This window comes from Oncorhynchus mykiss, chromosome 2 (assembly GCF_057628025.1).
Source record: "Oncorhynchus mykiss isolate SJ-2025 chromosome 2, ASM5762802v1, whole genome shotgun sequence".
In the NCBI taxonomy this organism is placed as follows: Eukaryota; Metazoa; Chordata; class Actinopteri; order Salmoniformes; family Salmonidae; genus Oncorhynchus; species Oncorhynchus mykiss.
This window is the reverse complement of record NC_143023.1, coordinates 54,090,477-54,112,285: the sequence shown is the minus strand read 5'-3', so window position 1 is coordinate 54,112,285 and position 21,809 is coordinate 54,090,477. Positions and strand designations below refer to the sequence as shown.

General features: G+C 41.1%; 1 protein-coding gene across 21 annotated transcripts in view; it reads left to right on the top strand.

Moving 5' to 3' along the window:
* Positions 1-21,567, top strand: part of phf21ab (PHD finger protein 21Ab) — a 60,773-nt gene extending 39,206 nt beyond the window's left edge. For 8 of the 21 annotated variants that reach the window (XM_036950656.2, XM_036950669.2, XM_036950675.2 and 5 more), the window contains 6 exons: positions 1,872-1,932; positions 2,832-3,004; positions 13,415-13,570; positions 14,002-14,077; positions 14,249-14,352; positions 16,079-21,567. In XM_036950656.2, the coding sequence (XP_036806551.2) occupies positions 1,872-1,932; positions 2,832-3,004; positions 13,415-13,570; positions 14,002-14,077; positions 14,249-14,352; positions 16,079-16,834 (1,326 nt within the window). In that variant the 3' untranslated portion in view covers positions 16,835-21,567. Of the gene's footprint in view, positions 1-1,871; positions 1,933-2,713; positions 2,737-2,831; positions 3,005-13,414; positions 13,571-14,001; positions 14,078-14,248; positions 14,353-16,078 lie in introns of all 21 variants that reach the window. The other 13 variants (XM_036950678.2, XM_090202271.1, XM_090202246.1 and 10 more) reach the window with 3 other exon arrangements.
* Positions 21,568-21,809: the final 242 nt, after the last annotated feature.

The window sequence follows — 21,809 nt, the reverse complement described above, 5'->3', positions numbered from 1 at the left end:
AATACAAAAGAAGCCATCCACCCTTGATGGGCGATCAGCAGAACAACAATAGAATCTTTGAGAGCATGTGAGAAGTTTTGAATATGTGCTAAATGACAGCAATGCTGACAAATCAGCTCTTTTTAAGAATGTAACTGTAATCCAATGATGTTTTAAAAAAATCGATTTTTTTATTTTTTTAAGTAATCCAAGCTGATTAGTTTCTTCATAAGCCGTGGCTACGGGTACAGAGATTTTGCCCATGCCCCCGCCAGCCCCTCCAGAGACCTCTTTCTTAATGCTAAATATCAGGATCACATTGTTATTTTACAGGTATTTTACACACACATTTGAAGCTGCTGCTCACACTCCGCCTCCCTTCGAGTTTCGCTTATTTACTCACCTTCTGAACCATGATGATGTAGCCTATGTCTCTGCCTCATATTTCTGAACAGCTGAAATAAAAACCCCGCGGCGATTTGAACGAACATTGTAGAACGTATATATTATCAAGGCTATAACCTGTCTGTCTGTTGTAACTGATATTGCAGTTGCACAGCAGGACACAGTCCCTACACTTTCGAGCAAAACAGTCAGCGTTTTGTGTGATGTAGGCTAATCTTTATAGTTGCTGCCATATCGTAGTTCCTGAGAAAAGAACGCCACTTGACTGCCTGTCTGTCTCCTGCGCAATTTAGGCAATATTGGCAATGATGACTAAAAAAATAACATTGAATCGCTAATTAGACTGCGTGTCTGTGTCTTGCTGCGTTCCACCTCTGGGCAGCCGAATGTTCTAGGCAGCCGAGCATTTGTCCAGACCGGTAAAGAGTCTGAATGGGCAAGTTTGTTTTTGAATGGCCCAGTGCCATAGTTATGCCATATGTTGATATTGTGGCGAGAGGAAATACCTGCATGTAAGTCGGCAGCTAAGAAGAACATTAAGTCACTAGACTGCCTGTTTGTGTTGTGCTTATGATTTTATTTGTATTCATTTAACCTTCATTTAACTAGGCAAGTCAGTTAAGAACAAATTCTTATTTTACAATGACCGCCTACCCCGACCAAACCCTCCCCTAACCCGGACGACGCTGGGCCAATTGTGCGCAGCCCTATAGGACTCCCAATCACGGCCGGTTGTGATACATCCCGGGATCGAACCAGGGTCTGTAGTGACACCTTTAGCTCTGTGATGCAGTGCCTTAGACTGCTGCACCATTCGGGGGGGGGTGCAGTATTTGCAACACTGACAACACATTTTGTACGAACATGTCGATTGAATGAATGTTTTTCGTGTAAAACATGTAAATAGCATAAGAACGATGTTTTTTCTAACTGAGGAATGGACTGCAGTAGTTCAAACAGTTTTGTATACAGCATGAAGTTTGCAGGCTACACTAGTGACCAGACAAAGGAAACCAAGGAGGGGAGAGAGGCAGCGGAGCACTCGGCACAGCAGCTACGTAGGCAACGGAGTAGGCACTTGGCTACGTAAAAAACAATATCCTGCACATGTGCAGAAATATCTGTATTTTTAGCATAGGCAAATTGGGATACAGAAACTCCATACTTCATATCTGTAATCGGATAACGTAATCTCTATTACATGTAATCCATTACTACCCGACCCTGTACAAAATGTGTTTCTTATTAGGTTGAATGCCAGTGCACATACTTTTTAAAATGCGACCATAATACGCACCGTTTTCCTTGCATGTGGATATCTGAATTCATGTGAATATCTGAATGCATGGACTCCGAGTTAGAATCTAGCCCTGTGTAGCATATGAAAAGAAAACGGGTGTCCTTTTTGAGTGAGCAACATGGACTTTGCAGTCAAATCAAAGCTGGATTTGTTCTCCCACATATGTATTCCTTTCGACGCCGTGCAGAGGAAGAAGAGTGCAGTGACCTACCTAAACACTCCGCTCCACCAGGGAACCAGAAAGCGAGGTCAGTATCCACTCAACAAGCTGTCAACACTGGAGTCTGTAAACACCTGCACATACACCTGTTCCAATGCCCAGGGGACATATAGATGTATACATTACTGAGCTGGCCTATATTTGATGCATGTATGTTTTAATCTACTTAAATGTAAATGGTATGAAATGCTCTGAATGTCTCACACACAACTTTTCTGCTGACACCTCTTTGCTTGCTGGTCCTAATCCCATGCAGGGACACTTACTAAGAGACTGCTATTCTGACCTTGAAGACTTCGTTTTGACTGCCTTTTCTTTATCCCTAACTGTAGAAATTTCTTGAGTTTTTCCAATTGTCATTTGTGAAAAACGGAAGGTTTTGGTTAGAGGGATAATAGTTCATCTCAAAGTGTAACAGTGTCAGATGTTTCCATGCATCAACTAGAGCGGAGTCAATTTGTTGATCCGAGCACTAGGAAATCGGTAGGCCTCAACCCCAAATGAATGCGAAAGATAGGCACCATCCAAATACACTTACACACCATGTTTTGCTGTATGAAAGCATCTGACAAACTGTGATTCACATTGAACTGTCCCTTTTTGAGGTTGATTTGTAGACGTCCTAGTGAATAGGGAGAGATGTCTCACTCCCTTCAGCTGTCAGCTTCCCTCCACCCTGCCAACGTATTTGCTCTGCTTTTTCTTTTGAACCCCACTTGCATGTAGCTTCTGTCTCTTAGTGCACTAACTCCGCTCTGTGCTTCTCCTCCTCCACCCTCAACTCAACACCATCCCCTTTTTCACGCTAGCCAACGAGGACCGCCTGTCAAAGGTATGTTGGACAGACGGTTTGTTTGTTTGTTTGTTTCCCTCCCACCTCCATTTTTTTTTTTTTTTTTTTTTTCCCGTCTGTCTCATTTCACCCAGGTCGCCCACCCAAATACAGCAGTGTTCCGGAACTGGGCAGCCACACCCCGACCTCCCCCTCCAGCTGTCTCACTGCTTCCCTGGTCCCCGAGCGGCCCAACACGGGGGGGAGCTTCCCCTTCCATGTCCACCCCCACCACTCTCTCCCCCTGCCCAGCCCCAGCTCTGGGGATGTAAGTAGCAGTTGGAGAGACCAGAACAGCAGCCTGGACTTTCTGGGGCTCTATCCCCACTTACTTACCTACTGTCGCCCCTCCCTTTTTTATACCGGTGGTATTATCCACAGGCTGTAACCTCCCCATCACACGCAAATACTTAAGTGGAGTTCAAATCTCCCAGTTCCTTCACGTCTAAAGACCTAGACAAGTACAGACACTTGTTTATTGATTTACTCCCTACTGTCTGATCCTGATCTAGTTATTTAATTGTATTTATGCATTACAAAGAGAACAGTACCCCTCTCCTTAAATTTAGTACCGCCCCAGTACCTCTTTCCCCCTACTCTGAGGAATAATTGATAGCCTGTCAAATTTATAATTTACTAATTTTATGTTTTAAGTAGGATCAGTTTGTTTAGATCCTCTTTTAAATGCCATTAAAATATACTGCAGTTTATTACATAGGTTAAACTATAATTTTAAATAAGAAATGCAGAATGGTATGCACAGTGGCTTTTATAATGGCCTTCACCCATTTCAGTGTTGGAATTACACACATGACTTAAGTGTTCTCTTTTTATAGGGTGTCTAACTAACTTATTTAGCCTCAGTTTCAATTTTTCTCATTAGGAAATGCGACTGAGAATGAGATTTGGGTCTTGGCGGTGTGCTTTGATGTGGGTGTCTCTTGTGTGGGAAGCATTTGTACATTCACTCTGCCAAAACAGTACGCAGTTAGTCACTCACTGTTCTAGATAATTTATAACAATCTAACCTGGTCTTGTCTGGAACTAGCCTAGGCTGGCTAGCAAGCTAGCCAACTTCTTTAGCCAATTAGCTTCAGCCAGCCTGTGTGCAACTGTGGCAAAATTGGTTTGACTATGGATAGCCGGTCTGTGGGGTTAGTTGGGGACTGCCAGTATATATTACATTATATTGTAATTCATGTTGTACATTTTTTTAATGAAATGCTTTGAATATTTGTATATGAAGTTCTACAATTTGTTAGGGATTTTTGGATCCAATTTTAGAGTGGAAATATTCACAGATAACTGATATACACTATTTATACAAAAGTACATGGACACCTTTTTTGGCACCTTTTCAACAAATCAGTTCGTAAAATTTCTGTCCTGCTACAGCTGCCCCGGTCCACTGTGCTGTTATTGGGAAGTGGAAATATCTGGGAGCAACTATGGCTCAGTCACAGTGTTAGGCCACAGAAGCTCACAGAACGGGACTGTCGAGTGCAGAAGCGCATAGCGTGTAAAACTCGTCTGTCCCCGGTTGCTACATTCACTACCGAGTTCCAAACTGCTTCATGAAATGGGTTTCCGTGGCCAAGCAGCCAGGCCTAAGATCACCATGCGCCATGCCAAGCGTCAGCTGGAGTGGTGTAAAGCTCGTCGCCATTGTATTCTGGAGCAGTGGAAAGGCATTCTCTGGAGTGATGAAGCACGCTTCACCATCTGGTAGTCCGACGGACAAACCTGGGTTTGGCGGATGCTAGAAGAACGCTACCCGCCCGACTGCGTAGTGCCATCTGTAAAGTTTTGGTGGAGGAATACTGGTCTTGGGCTGTGTTTCATGGTTCGGGCTAGCCCCCTTAGTTCCAGTGACGGGAAATCTTAACGCTACAGCATACAATGACATATTAGTCGTTTCTGTGCTTCCTACTTTGTGGCAACAGTTTGGGGAAGGTTTTCCTGTTTCAGCATGACATTGACAATCCCCCGTGCACAAAGCGAGGTCCATACAGAAATGGTTTGTCGAGATGGGTGTGGAGGAACTTGACTTGCCTGCACAGAGCCTTGACCTCAACCCCATCCAACACCTGTGGGATGAATTGGAACGCCGACTGCGACCCAGGCCTAATCACCCTAGGAAGAGTAGCTGCTGCTTTTGCAACAGCTAGTGGGGATCCTAATAAAAAAAACAAATACATCACTGCCGACCTCACTAATGATCTTATGGCTGAAGAGAAGTCCCTGCAGCAATGTTCCAACATCTAGTGGAAAGCCTTCCCAGAAGAATGAAGGCTGTTTATAGCAGCAAAGGGAGGACCAACTCCATATTAATAATGCCCATAATTTTTGAATGAGACGTTTGACAAGTAGGTGTCCACACACTTTCGGCCATGGAGTGTATCTGCCGATTATTATAATAATGATATTAAAAACTGAAATTTAAATCAATAAAATTAAAATTAAAAATATATATATACACTGCTCAAAAAATTAAAGGGAACACTTAAACAACACAATGTAACTCCAAGTCAATCACACTTCTGTGAAAGGAAACTGTCCACTTAGGAAGCAACACTGATTGACAATAAATTTCACATGCTGTTGTGCAAATGGAATAGACAACAGGTGGAAATTATAGGCAATTAGCAAGACACCCCCAATAGAGGAGTGGTTCTGCGGTTTGTGACCACAGACCACTTCTCAGTTCCTATGCTTCCTGATGACTGATGTTTTGGTCACTTTTGAATGCTGGCTGTGCTTTCACTCTAGTGGTAGCATGAGACGGACTCTACAACCCACACAAGTGGCTCAGGTAGTGCAGCTCATCCAGGATGGCACATCAATGCGAGCTGTGGCAAGAAGGTTTGCTGTGTCTGTCAGCGTAGTGTCCAGAGCATGAAGGCGCTCCCAGGAGACAGGCCAGTACATCAGGAGATGTGGAGGAGGCCGTAGGAGGGCAACAACCCAGCAGCAGGACCGCTACCTCCGCCTTTGTGCAAGGAGGAGCACTGCCAGAGCCCTGCAAAATGACCTCCAGCAGGCCACAAGTGTGCATGTGTCTGCTCAAACGGTCAGAAACAGACTCCATGAGGGTGATATGAGGGCCCGACGTCCACATGTGGGGGTTGTGCTTACAGCCCAACACCGTGCAGGACATTTGGCATTTGCCAGAGAACACCAAGATTGGCAAACTCGCCACTGGCGCCCTGTGCTCTTCACAGATGAAAGCAGGTTCACACTGAGCACATGTGACAGACGTGACAGTCTGGAGACGCCGTGGAGAACGTTCTGCTGCCTGCAACATCCTGCAGCATGACCGGTTTGGCGGTGGGTCAGTCATGGTGTGGGGTGGCATTTCTTTAGGGGCCTCATGTGCTCGCCAGAGGTAGCCTGACTGCCATTAGGTACCGAGATGAGATCCTCAGACCCCTTGTGAGACCATATGCTGGTGCGGTTGGCCCTGGGTTCCTCCTAATGCAAGACAATGCTAGACCTCATGTGGCTGGAGTGTGTCAGCAGTTCCTGCAAGAGGAAGGCATTGATGCTATGGACTGGCCCGCCCGTTCCCCAGACCTGAATCCAATTGAGCACATCTGGGACATCATGTCTCGCTCCATCCACCATCCATCGCTCCATCACAGACTGTCCAGGAGTTGGCGGATGCTTTAGTCCAGTTCTGGGAGGAGATCCCTCAGGAGACCATCCACCACCTCATCAGGAGCATGCCCAGGCGTTGTAGGGAGGTCATACAGGCACGTGGAGGCCACACACACTACTGAGCCTCATTTTGACTTGTTTTAAGGACATTACATCAGTTGTTGGATCAGTTGGATCAGCCTGTAGTGTGGTTTTCCACTTTAGTTTTGAGTGTGACTCCAAATCCAGACCTCCATGGGTTGATAAATTTGATTTCCATTGATAATTTTTGTGATTTTGTTGTCAGCACATTCAACTATGTAAAGAAAAAAAGTATTTAATAAGAATATTTCATTCATTCAGATCTAGGATGTGTTATTTTAGTGTTCCCTGTTTTTTTTGTATATACAGTGCCTTGCGAAAGTATTCGGCCCCCTTGAACTTTGCGCCTTTTGCCACATTTCAGGCTTCAAACATAAAGATATAAAACTGTATTTTTTTGTGAAGAATCAACAACAAGTGGGACACTTTTGCACGCTTTCAAACTTTTTTAACAAATCAAAAACTGAAATATTGGGCGTGCAAAATTATTCAGCCCCTTTACTTTCAGTGCAGCAAACTCTCTCCAGAAGTTCGGTGAGGATCTCTGAATGATCCAATGTTGACCTAAATGACTAATGATGATAAATACAATCCACCTGTGTGTAATCAAGTCTCCGTATAAATTCACCTGCACTGTGATAGTCTCAGAGGTTCGTTAAAAGCGCAGAGAGCATCATGAAGAACAAGGAACACACCAGGCAGGTCCGACATACTGTTGTGAAGAAGTTTAAAGCCGGATTTGGATACAAAAAGATTTCCCAAGCTTTAAACATCCCAAGGAGCACTGTGCAAGCGATAATATTGAAATGGAAGGAGTATCAGACCACTGCAAATCTACCAAGACCTGGCCGTCCCTCTAAACTTTCAGCTCATACAAGGAGAAGGCTGATCAGAGATGCAGCCAAGAGGCCCATGATCACTCTGGATGAACTGCAGAGATCTACAGCTGAGGTGGGAGACTCTGTCCATAGGACAACAATCAGTCGTATATTGCACAAATCTGGCCTTTATGGAAGAGTGGCAAGAAGAAAGCCATTTCTTAAAGATATCCATAAAAAGTGTTGTTTAAAGTTTGCCACAAGCCACCTGGGAGACACACCAAACATGTGGAAGAAGGTGCTCTGGTCAGATGAAACCAAAATTGAACTTTTTGGCAACAATGCAAAACGTTATGTTTGGCGTAAAAGCAACACAGCTGAACACACCATCCCCACTGTCAAACATGGTGGTGGCAGCATCATGGTTTGGGCCTGCTTTTCTTCAGCAGGGACAGGGAAGATGGTTAAAATTGATGGGAAGATGGATGGAGCCAAATACAGGACCATTCTGGAAGAAAACCTGATGGAGTCTGCAAAAGACCTGAGACTGGGATGGAGATTTGTCTTCCAACAAGACAATGATCCAAAACATAAAGCAAAATCTACAATGGAATGGTTCAAAAATAAACATATCCAGGTGTTAGAATGGCCAAGTCAAAGTCCAGACCTGAATCCAATCGAGAATCTGTGGAAAGAACTGAAAACTGCTGTTCACAAATGCTCTCCATCCAACCTCACTGAACTCGAGCTGTTTTGCAAGGAGGAATGGGAAAAAATGTCAGTCTCTCGATGTGCATAACTGATAGAAACATACCCCAAGCGACTTACAGCTGTAATCGCAGCAAAAGGTGGCGCTACAAAGTATTAACTTAAGGGGGCTGAATAATTTTGCATGCCCAATTTTTCAGTTTTTGATTTGTTAAAAAAGTTTGAAATATCCAATAAATGTCGTTCCACTTCATGATTGTGTCCCACTTGTTGATTCTTCACAAAAAAATACAGTTTTATATCTTTGTTTGAAGCCTGAAATGTGGCAAAAGGTCGCAAAGTTCAAGGGGGCCGAATACTTTCGCAAGGCACTGTATATACACACATACACACAGTACCAGTCAAAAGTTGACACACCTACTCATTCAAGGGATTTTCTTAATTTTTACTATTTTCTACATTTGTAGAATAATAGTGAAGACATCAACTATTAAATAACACATATCATGTAGTAACCAAAAAAGTGTTAAACAAATCAAAATATATTTTATATTTGAGATTCGACAAAGACCATCAAGCGTTATGACGAAACTGACTCATGAGGACCGCCACAGGAAAGGAAGACCCAGAGTTACCTCTGCTGCAGAGAATAAGTTCACTGCACCTCAGATTGCAGCTCAAATAAATGCTTCAGAGTTCGTGTAACAGACGCATCTCAACGTCAACTGTTTAGAGTAGACTGTGTGAATCATCAGGCCTTCATGGTTGAATTGCTGCAAAGGAAAACACTACTAAAAGACACCAAGAAGAAGAGACTCGCTTGGTCCAAGAAACACGAGCAATGGACAATAGACCGGTGGAAATGTCCTTTGGTTCCAACCGCCGTGTCTTTGAGACGCAGAGTAGGTTAATGGATGACCTCCGCATGTGTGGGTCCCACCATGGAGCATGGAGGAGGTGGTGTGGGGGTGCTTTGACACTGTCAGTGATTTTAATTAGAATTCATAGCAGACTTAACCAGCATGGCTACCACTGCGTTCTGCAGCGATATGCCATACCATCTGGTTTGCGCTTAGTGGGGCTATCATTTGTTTTTCAACAGGATAATGACCCAAAACACACCTCCAGGCTGTGTAAGGGATATCTGACCAAGGAGAGTGATGGAGTGCCGCATCAGATGACCTGGCCTCCACAAACACCTGACCTCAACCAAATTTAGATGATTTGGACTGCGGAGTGAAGAAAAAGCAGCCAACAAGTGCTCAGCCTATGTGGGAACTCCTTCAAGACTGTTGGAAAAGCATACCTCATGAAGCTGGCTGAGTGAATGCGAAGGGTGGAAAGTCGTCATCAAGGCAAAGGGTAGCTACTTTGAAGGATATAAAATATATATATATATATATATATATATATATATATATATATATATATATATATATATATATATATATATATATATAATTTTTTTAAATTTTTTTTTATTTGTTTAACACTTTTTTGTTTCCTGCATTGTTCCATGTGTTATTTCATAGTTTTGATGTCTTCACTATTATTCTGCATTGTAGAAAATAGTACAAATATAGAAAACCCTTGAATGAGTAGGTGTGTGCAAACTTTTGACTTGTACTGTATGTGTATGTAAAACAGCCCTACAACGATACTCAGAAAGCTGATTTCTTAAGTTTGATGAAAGAACATTATTGGAAGCACCACATGAAATGTATGTGCACCTGAAAGATTAGTTGTTTTTTTTATGGAAAGACTGTTACTCTATTGAAAGGAGTATAAACTACAATGATTCCGGCAAAAATATTGCCTAGGCTCTGAAGACTGAGCTGCCTCATTGCCCCCCAGCAAAACTAGCTTACATTTAGGCTATTGTTTAATGTCTATTTCACACTATGTTGAGGTAAAAAAAAATCTGAGCAATAATGCTTGTATGGATGTCAACCCCAATACATGTTCATGTCATCAATCATCTGCATTACAGTTAAACTACCACCAATTTATGTATGCTAGCTATGCTACCAGCTTATACGAATGGGAGTTAGCATTTAGCGGTTCCTTTTTCTAAACCTGAAAAGGGACGACTTCTAAATGTTATGCAGCAAAAACAGCCAAATACAGTTGAAGTCGGAAGTTTACATACACTTAGGTTGGAGTCATTAACTCGTTTTTCAATCACGCCACAAATTTCTTGTTAACAAACTATAGTTTTGGCAAGTCTGTGCATGACACAAGTAATTTTTCCAACAATTGTTTACAGACAGATTATTTCAATTATAATTCACTGTATCACAATTCCAGTGGGTCAGAAGTTTACATACACGAAGTTGACAGTGCCTTTAAACAGCTTGGCAAATTCCAGAAAATTATGTCATGGCTTTAGAAGCTTCTCATAGGCTAATTGCCATAATTTGAGTCATTTTGAGGTGTACCTGTGTCTGCATTTCAAGGCCTACCTTCAAACGCAGTGCCTCTTTGCTTGACGTTATGAGAAAATCTAAAGAAATCAGCCAAGACCTCAGGAAAAAAAAATTGTACACCTCCACAAGTCTGGTTTATCCTTGGGAGCAATTTCCAAACGCCTGAAGTTACCACGTTCATATATGTACAAACAATAGTAAGCAAGTATAAACACCATGGGACCACGTAGCCGTCATACCACTCAGGAAGGAGAAGTGTTCTGTCTCCTAGAGATGAACATACTTTGGTGCGAAAAGTGCAAATCAATCCCAGAACCACAGCAAAGGACCTTGTGAAGATGCTGGAGGAAACCGATACAAAAGTATCTATATCTACAGTAAAACGAGTCGTATATCGTCATAACCTGAAAGGCCGCTCAGCAAGGAAGAAGCCACTGCCAATAAAAAGCCAGACTACGGTTTGCAACTGCACATGGGGATGAAGATTGTACTTTTTGGAGAAATGTCCTCTGGTCTAATGAACCCAAAATAGAACTGTTTGGCATCATGTTGTGGGGGTGTTTTGCTGCAGGAGGGACTGGTGCACTTCACAAAATAGATGGCATCATGGAGGAAGTAATATTATGTGGATATATTGAAGCAGCATTTCCAGACATCAGTCAAGAAGTTAAAGCTTGGTCGTAAATGGGTTTCCAATTGGACAATGACCACAAGCATACTTCCAAAGTTGTAGCAAAATGGCTTAAGGACAAAAAAGTCAATGTATTGGAGTGGCCATCAAAGCCTCAAAGCCCTGACCTCAATCCCATGGAAAATTTGTGGGCAGAACTGAAAAAGCGTGTGCGAGCAAGGAGGCCTACGAACCTGACTCAGTTACACCAGCTCTGCCAGGAGGAATGAGCCAAAATTCACCCAACTTATTGTGGGAAGCTTGTGGAAGGCTACCCGAAACGTTTGACCCAAGTTAAACAATTTAAAAGCAATGCTACCACATACTAGTTGAGTGTATGTAAACTTCTGACCCACAGGGAATGTGATGAAAGAAATAAAAGCTGAAATTAATCATTCTCTCTATTATGCTGACATTTCATATTCTTAAAATAAAGTGGTGATCCTAATTGACCTAAAACAGGGAATTTTTACTAGGATTAAAAGTCAGGAATTGTGAAACTCATTTTAAACGTATTTGGCTAATGTGTATGTAAAGTTCCGACTTCCTGTATATCCAAATTGGATTTTAATAATCACATTGTGAGCCTGTTACCATACGTATTTGACAAATATCCACTTTGTTAGATCAGATTTGTTCAATATGCGCCAATCTAGCTTCCTCCTATTCCCCCCCACTGTCTATTTCATTGACCTCTTTACCGCATCTATCCCTGTTTACCGCTCTCTCTCGGTCTCTCTCTAGGAGTTCAAACTAATTTTCATGTGTTGAAATCCCTACACAAAGTTTCATGAAGATATTTTTTAGTTGTGAACTTGTTCTAATAGCCTTTCGTCAACCTTCTCCATGTTTGTTGTCAAGGAAGTGAGTTTGTGTGTTATACAGGATGTACCACACCCACTTACGTCAACCAACCATGTCTATGCGGAGCTATGCGGAGCCCTGGACATTGTTAAACATTTTGGGAGGTGCGTTGCATCGGCGTACCAAGCTCGGTTTGGCCTCCGGAGGCTCCGCAATTGTGTCAAAGCATAAATTGGCTTTCAGGGTTAGGGTAGGGATTTAGCGTGGGGACATCCCAAGGTTTCCTGATAGCACTAACCCTCAGTGAATTGTGTCAAGTGTTCTCACAGGTAGTTAGCTGGGGGTGGCGAAACGTGAATATGAACCGGTCCCTGACATGTGACAACCCATGCATAAAAACCTAGCTACGAAGCATTACTTTGTAACCTGCTATGTTTGTTTTTGTGTCTCTGAAAAATAATTACTGACAGAGCTTGAGGAATACCCTTCGCAAAAAGCAAATATAACCCACCAGATTTCGCAGGCTTCACTAAAGGACTGTAATGTTAACGTTACCACAGTTGAATGTTCCTAGCACGGCACTGTATTTATGTTTGGGCATAGCATCCATTGTTTGTCACAACACCCAACACTTCACGTAACAGTTTGACCAGTGCGCATTTGACACTTTATTGAGCTGGCAAGCTTCTATCTACTCGGCACTCACCGTAGAAGCAGTAACAGTTAGTTAGTTCACTGTGGTTCACTCTCTCCTCCGACTGGTGTAGTTGCATTGGGTGATAGTGTCCAGCCAAAGCAAGATTGACTTATAGCCATGTAAAGAGCACCCTGTTCAGGCACCAAAAAAGTCTCCTATGAAGGACGCTTTTTTTCTTCATCTTATATCGGACCTTTTCTGTAGATTAAATGCCGACACAAATCCATGAAAGGTAAATATCGGTCAACTGATATATCGGTTGGGCTCTCCAATTCATAGTTGGTTTCTTTATTAATTTAAATTTGGAGCTAATGAAATGTTTCGGATTGTCCAATTTGACTGACTAGCACCATAGGGATATCCAAACCAAAATTTAGCATGGTCAGTGCGTGTTGGGCATTACGATCTGGTCTCTTGCAGTTGTGCTCCAAATGTATGAGTACTTGGATGCTGTGGGCATGTTGGCAGGATTTAAATAAACGCAACCCAACGAAAACTGTTACATACCATTCATTCCTTGACATACCCTTTTTTTCCTCATTATCTCGCAAATCTCTGAGACTAAATTTATGACACGAATGATCTAACACTTTGTAGTCCATTTTGATACTAGAATAATTCTGACGTGTCTCCATGCCACATAAGCCGTCTTCAGCCACTTTTTAAGTGTCTTCTTTAAACGCCACAAAGACCCTAATATAATTCGATAATCCTCAAATCAACAAACATGGCCCCTCCCCTCTGCCCTGCCTCTGCACACCTGATTGGTCAGGCCTAGACGGGCAGTGAAACTGATTGGTGCAATTCTTCCTGACAGGGAGACATCCATGAGGATTTCTGCACTGTGTGCAGACGCAGTGGCCAGTTGCTCATGTGTGACACATGCTCACGTGTCTATCACCTGGACTGCCTGGACCCACCCCTGAAAACCATTCCTAAAGGCATGTGGATCTGTCCCAAATGTCAAGACCAGGTAAACGCAGCACCCGACCTACTGATCAGGGGGGGGGCATTGCCCAGCAGTCCAGTGGTTCAGTGGTCTAGATCTGAAAAATTGGTTGCCTTTTCAAAGTGGGCAATTGCCACAGAATTGTCCACAGGTTATCCAGAAATGTAATCTTCCCCTTAGGCTGTCATCAGCTAGGCCTTTTTCCTAAACGACAACATTAAGATATGGCTGTTCAAGAAGGAACGGCAAGCTTCAACATGATTCAATATTGTTTTATGTTATTCTTTCCCATTCATTTTGTTAGTGGATGATGGCATCTTACACTCCCATCTGATTTTGTTTGTTTGTCCATTGTGACATCACCAGAGGGTGGCCAGAGAAATGTTCTCTTCCATGTCTAGGTAATGTCGTGACTTCACAATCACAATACAACAAAGCTGTGCTCTTCTCTCCAGATACTGAAAAAAGAAGATGCAATTCAATGGCCGGGAACATTGGCTATTGTTCATTCCTACATCGCCTATAAAGAAGGTAGGAATAGCACACCAAAGACCTTGTGCCTCGACAAACATGAAATGTGTGCTTGGGCTACATTCAGCTGAAGCGGTGGTAGACGGAACAGTTCTGTCACTGGCATCTCAAACAACCAAATTGCCTTTTAAATCTCACTGTTGTCTGTGTGTTGTTTCTGTTTCCTAACAGCTAAAGAAGAGGAGAAACAAAGGCTAATTAAGTGGAGTGCTGAGCTGAAACTGGAGCGGGAGCAGTTGGAACAAGGGGTCAAACAACTCAGCAACTCTATAACGGTAAGCTCCATAGTAACAGCAGATCGCCTTTGTAAGCGAGTTGTTTCCAGATGGCCATACTGGAATAGATGGAAGTGGCTCAGATCTTGAATAATAGTGTCAGCTAGGTATTTCACGTAACTACCCCTATTGCTCTGATCAGAGATGCAAACTCGTCACTTTTCGGCAAAATTTGCCGTTTTGATCTCCAAAATAGGTATTCCACGTGAATCGTGTAGAGGGCTGACGAAAAGTGCGCAGATGCAGTGTATCACCCGTTGAGCTATAAAAGCGAGGCGCTAACAGATACTGTGCCGCAAAACTTTTTTTGGAACACTTCTATAAATGTGTCCTGTGGACTGCACATGGAATTTTGACTTGGGAGCACCAGTGCGCTCAGATAATACATTGAATGCTCAGACTGTTTTATATGTATCATTTTAGGGGCGTGCATCACGAGCGAAGTAATTTGTAAAATGTTACTTGGCCTGTAAGAACCATTAGTACAGGCGAGTCAGATTTTATTTTTAACTGTACCACAGCCTCTGCCATAGAAACTAACGGAGCATGGTTTTGTGCCTATGGTTACAATGCAGAAAACCGGTTGTCTCTAGCCCAAACCATTTTAAACTAAAGACCTATTTTACCGGAATAAGTGAGGATTCGCAGGATGCTCTTTAAGGGGTATACACAAATGAATCCTCATGATTAAGGAACAATGAAAATAGTTCAAATAAATAAAATCTATAAAAATGATTTGTAACAGAAAATAGATTATTTGCACTATATATCAGAGGTTATTACCACTATATAAATTAATAGGGACATTTTCAGGTGTGCCACAATTTATATTCCTTACTACATTCCTTTTGTCCATCACAGGTAGGCCTTTAGATATTAGCAAATCATCTATTTTCTGCAGTAACCTTTACTATTATAGAGTAAAAAGTGTGAAGTTAAATTCAATGCGTTGTAATGAGTAGAGATGTGAATAAAAGGGACAGGTTTTTGTGCAGAACATATAGAATATGGGAACATGCGTCCTGGTATCGCTACTTGGTATCGTGATACTTGACCTGTCATGAAATCGATAGTAAAATGTTGGTATTGTGACAACCCCACTTTTAAAAATAGGCACATTTTCTTGCAGTTAACCCCGATTTTTCACTTGTTTCCATGCGAAAAAACATTTCACCTTTTTTTGGCCCTCACCAGTTTTGCATCCCTGTCTGACGCTCTCTTGGCTTAAAAAAAGAAAGAATGCCCAGAGATACTGATGGCTGACGTTAAATTACATTTAAATAGAACTGCATTAAAAAAAAAATTGGACACAGTTAGCAAAGCTTTCTAGCTACATAGCGAAATGCTAGCTAATTGACTAAAGTCCTACAGTTTGCAGTTAATTAACTATACTAATACTGTAGCTGATTTCTAAAAAATGTAGCATTTATAATAACTGCACTAGTAGTAATATAGTTACAGTTCAGTAATTGGCCACAATGGAGACTAAGCTAGCTTGTTAGCAAGCGAATGTGGATCTGTCAGGAACAAACATGATAAAAGATACAGCTGTGACTAGTTTTGGGGAATCTTAATCTGACAGCAAAATATTTCTGTAAGCAAATGAAGAATCCATTTGACACCAGATAAGGTGCAGTGATGTAAAATAATGGTCTAAGTGACTATTGGATTCATTTAAGTGTGTTCATTTATTATTATTTAACCCTGTTTCCTCCCCTCTAAATAGAAATGCATGGAGACCAAAAACATCATCCTGTCTCGACAGAAAGAAATGCAAGTTTCGTTGGAGAAGGTCAAACACCTGGTCCGCCTCATTCAGGCTTTCAGTTTCAGTCAAACCATGGAGACCGAGGGTACAGGTGACATCACAGAAGATGCTACAAAGAACATCACGAGGGCCAGGGATGCAATTGTCCCAATTGAAAATGCTGTGGACACAGTCAACACAGAGGCTGTAGCAGAAGTCAATATCCAGTCTGTGTATGGGGTGAAGGCCAAGGTCACAGCACAGGACAGCAGTGATGTTGAAGCCAGAAAGGAGGAGGTTGTAGCTGATGTTACCATCAAGACAGTAGCAGGAGTTAGCGCTGAGCCTGTTGCCGGGGTCAGCACCGTTGCTACAGTGGACAGCCGTGTTGAACCCGTAGCTGAGGTCAACACCGCTGAGGAAGTGACTGAGGCCGAGACGAAAACCACAGCAGTGGTCAGTGCAGAGGACTCTACTGGGGTCACGACCAATGGCACCACTGACCTTGTGTGTACTGACGAAAGCTGTACTAACAAGGTCGAGAGCTGTACTAGCAACACAAACACCAACCATGAGAACAAGGTCACCACCACTAACAACACAGAGCAGGTGGTAGAAGAGGAACAGGAAGAGAACACAAACGATGATGGCAGCAGCACCAACAACAGCAAAACCTCAGAACCTTCCCAGAAATCTTTGCCAGCTCTTCTCGACAGTTTGGACAATAAAGAGTAACGCTCTCTTAGATCGGCCCCACCCCCACATTAAAAAATGACTTTTGCTTTCAGCTTTGAAAGGTGCCCGACGTTGCCAATCTATATAAATGTTACTTGTTTTCAATGTATTGTCAGACTGTGTCAATAGTAAATCTACAGCCCGAGTCTGAGATTGCTCTTGGATGCTGTAGGCTATTATACCCCAAGCATGGGTGAAAGGGTGGTTTGTGTACCAGTGTCATGCCAATTAAGGATAGAAAGAATAGTAGTAATGCTAAAAGTAAGATAATTTATAACATCACACCATTGTGTGCCTGCAACAGCTGCCCTCAGAACTCTCGTGGGGGTTGTTTTTTTTAGGTTGTCTTTTGTTCCTGGGGAGGCAGGTTAGAGATGTCCAAAGACTGCTGCACCGAGAACGTGTTTCTCTGGCATTAACTGAGAGAAACATCAAACCAAAAGATTGGCAAAACAGCTGAGGACAGGGCTTTGAAAAATTCTAAAGCATCAGTATTTAAGTGGGAAACATTGAGGCCGCCAGTTGAGTGTCATTGAAAATCAAACATGTAAAAGAAGAGAGCCTTCAGTTTTCCCAATACCTTCCTCCCTTTTCCCCATTCTCAACCGTACATGACCAATAACTATTGACCCATTTACACAACACCTCAGGCAAAACAAAAGCAACGTCCACCTGCTTTTGAAGTATGAGGCAGACTGCTTATAGAGCTTGCTGACCAGGGCCTTGCTGAGGAAGACCCAGGTAACAAAGACGGTCATCTCAAGAGACAGTGGAGTCAGATCACACATGGTAGCTTAAAGTTTTCAAATGGTGTAGGTCCAGTGCAGTGATTTGAGTTTCTTTCGTGAGTCAGTGTCAACTGTGAGCACTAAATGTTAAATTGCAATAATGTTGCAATGTCAAAAACAAACACACAAAAATATCTATCTGGGGTGTGTTTCTTCTTTTTATAGGAAAAGATATTCAGGTCTTCCTAGTCTTAAAAAATAAGTGCATTTCTGTTTCATTAAACAGTTGTTTGTTATTAAATGTGTTTAACTGGCATAGTTTATGCAAGTAATTATCTTTTAAAAGAGGTGACCTTTGCATATTATGAAATGTATGTTTTTTTGTTTTAATTCTGAACTGCCAAAATGCTATTGTATCCAAATATAGCAGGGACATGTCCACTAACTGTATGGAAAAAAATGAATATTCAATACCATCTCAGCAATTGGCAATACCTGGTAAATAAGCATGAGTGCTTATTCAACAATCTCATCCAAATATATTTATTTCCTGGAAAATGGAGTGTTGCATCAGCCCACTTTGGTGGTGGTAAGGAAAAAAAACACAAATCCTGAGATTAAAGCACAAGCTTCTGCATAACAAATGTGTGCTGAAAAACTTTTTTTGTATGTTACATATAGAACATAACAGTATGCATTTTGTTTGTTGTCATGTAATTTATCCCCAATTTGCCAATATTTTTGTATTACCCAATTTATCTTTGAGGGTGAGACTGAGGCCTTGTGCAGCAGAAATTGTCTTGCTTTCCTACCCATGAAACATGCTTGGATAACAGAACTGACCAACGAACCTATCCCTAAATACTCAATAGATTTGTGCTTCCACTGGTATTTGCTTTTTAATGCGCCATCAACATATCTGTCCAATGTTTTATAATTTGTGGGGCCAGTACCCTGTTTGTTTTTTTTCCCCCAATTGTTTTCGACCAAGTTGTTCCTGAATTGTTCAGCAACTTTTGGAGTTGGGACCATTCAGGAGACTGGTGATATTTATTGTTAGAGCATGTGTCAGGTCTCAATTTTTTTATTATTTTTTATGCTATACTGTTGCGCATTGCAGAGTGCACAGTCGGCAACATACATATCATGTTGACGTCAATCCATGACCAATCGACATGTCTTTGGAGAATGTTTTCTGTGTTGAATACAGGGACTTTAAATTCCAGAAATTCTACATTTCAAGGGACCGAATTCTCAACATTGCAATTTTTCTTTCTTAGCTATGTTAAAAAAAAAAGATGTATAAATGCTGAGTCAATTCAAATACAAGTCTATTTTTTTGCAGTTTTTTAAACACATCAGAATGGAAGAGTTTGACCAAGAGATGCAATCAAGTGCAATGGCTATACTTTCTTGTCTTGTGCTTTCTCATAGATGAATAAAAAAGGGTTCTTTGCCTTCTGAGTCTCACAGTACTCGTAAGGATATATCTTCACCACGGAAACACTGCATAAATTGGCTGGGTGTCAAACATTTTTCATACGGTGTCCCTTGAATAGAACAAAGTATTCAGACATCCATTTCACATTCATATGTTTTTGTCTTTGTTAAGCCTGAACTTATTTTACAGAGACACTTGACCTTTCCCCTTTTTCGGTACCTCGAGTGCCTTTCTTCCAACAGCATATTTTGTCTCTTGACTTGCACTGTGGCTTGTATTTTTACCTTACTACACACAAACACACAACTCTTGTCCTATGTTCTCCCCATGTGATTTCATATCCGCCCACAAAACTCTGAATCTTCAGCAAACATATGCATCTGAATTATAGAGCACAATTTGAATCTGCATAATGAATTATTATTTTTTATAAAACTTTGGACTTTAAGTTTTTTTTTCTCACAAGTAGTCTGTATAGCAGCTGCCTTAAATGTATTTTATTTTTTGTTATCTCTTCAGGTGAATTCAATTCATTTTGAAATATATGTAATGGGTAAAACATGGGCAAATCTGTGGTTTGTTCATAATGTACACCACTCAGTAGTTTGTTCAAGTGTCACAGGCACTGGTACAATATTTATGGAGGATTCTTTACAAGCTCTTGTATAAGAAATGGAATATGTGTGACTGTTAGAATGGTATGTTTTGTTGTGATGCACTTTTTGGTTGAATTCCCACCCAGTATTATTTTTTTACGGTCCCGTCCACCCCAAAAGATGTGATGTGTATATAATATGAAATAGAAATAACCCAGATATCTTCTTACCCTGAATTTACCTCCCTATTGTTGAGATTCTAGTCTTGTCAGCATTAAAACTCCGTAAGTACAGTGCCAGTGATCATTACTTGTCCTCTTTTTGTTCCCTCCTTGTGCAGCTTTTTCTTTTCTCACCCATTCTTTTGTATTTGTCGTGCAGTAAGTTTCATCAAATTAGGTCATTATGAATTGAGCCTTGGCCTGTGTGCGTTCAAACAAAACAGCACCCTGATTGGATAAACTTCTTAAACCCCCTTAGCACCATCTTTCCAATCAGTCCAACAGAAAGCATGCCTTCTTATGCAAGTTTTTTTTTTTTTTTATTCAAATGTTTGTCAAACTTTTTTAATATGCATTTAACCGTCTGTTTTATTTTCTAAAGGTTGTGAAATTAGTCACTTTTCATTTTACATTCTGGCAACATGCCATAACTATAGTAAACAGTAGGCATCTCAAAATAAGAAAATTGAAGTTTTTTTTAAACACCATTTGATGTGGCATCTCTGGCAATAGTGTGTTATATTTGGAATTCTCCAATGGCAGAGGATTTGAATGCCATGAACTGTGAAGTCTGTAATTGAGGAAAAAACATCATATAAGATGTAATGAAAGTGCAGTGTCTTTTGGCTCATTCTTCTCAAGGACCATTTTCTATAAAATGTTTGCCTTCGCTAATGCACCATGCTGAATGTTATTGTTCGGGACATGGGGTGGGGATAGTTTGAAGTGGTCTAAAATGGTATTGTCTAAAATTGTTGAGTGCATTGTCGTGTAAAAAAAAAAAAAAAAAAAAGCCGAAAAAAATACATTCAGTTAAAGTACTTGAACTCTTAAACCAATATACCCAAAGAATATTGCAAATGTGCATTTATATTTGGAAGCCATTATGCATTTGATACATATCAGTTCATAGTGAGGCTATGTTAATTTCTGCTTCAGTATAGCGTGCAAGTTCACGGATGTGAAGGAAAAGGTAGTTAGCAGCGGAGACACACAAAATGAAATGTACGTTGTTGGGCTAGAGGGTTGAAAAGTGAAAGGGTTTCTTTTATGCATAAAAATTACATTTACCGTTCATTCCAGAGTGAAACTTCACAGAACGATCCTGTAGAGTAGCTCACTTGTACATTCTCACAAGTGCATTATATTCTGTCAATGGCTTTTTTAATATAGTCTGGATTTTTTTGTTCTTATGATATACCAAGTCATGATCGTGGCCTTCTAGTATTGTTGGTACATTTCATCATCCATAATACTCATCATTCATATGTTGTGACTTCCCTGTTGTAACACCTTGAGCTTCTTACCTCATCCACTGTAAATTCAATTGGAGGAGTTTCTTTTTTAAGAGTGCAAAAAAGTGTCAAAAAAAGAAGCTTCCATTTGGTGAAAGATGATGCATTGTAGCGATACAAATAAACAAAGGTTCACCTGGTGTGCTGAATTATGTGTAAATTGTTAATTACACAACTGAATATTTGTAAAAAATTGTTTGTATTTTTTCATAATTTTAAAAGTGTGTATTTGACTTCTCTTCTGTTACAGATATTTTTCGTTTGTTCGCCTGACATCGAGTGGTCCGTTGGGTTTCTTACCTCTCCTGTATTGAGCCAATTCTGTGATGAATAATTTGTATGCAGTGTTTAGAAAATACTGTAGGGAACATGGGAAGAAGTTGATATTAGGAGCATTTGATCAATTTGTATTTATTTATTTTATCATTTTGTTAATAAATTGTCAAAAGCAACCTGCCGTGTGTGTGTGTGTGTGTGTTAGGATTTGTGGGGGCTAGATCTAGCAGCTTGTGGGAGAGGGAATATTCGATATAGTTTCTGGAAAATGAAACGTTTTGTTCAACAATTGAACTATTTCGTTTAACTAAGAAGTTTAGTTTGACTCAACTTTCCTTTACATACATTTACATTTCAATCTCGTCGTGTGATTGTCCATTAACTGTTCAGGTCTGGTTTGATTGTGTACATTTTCCAA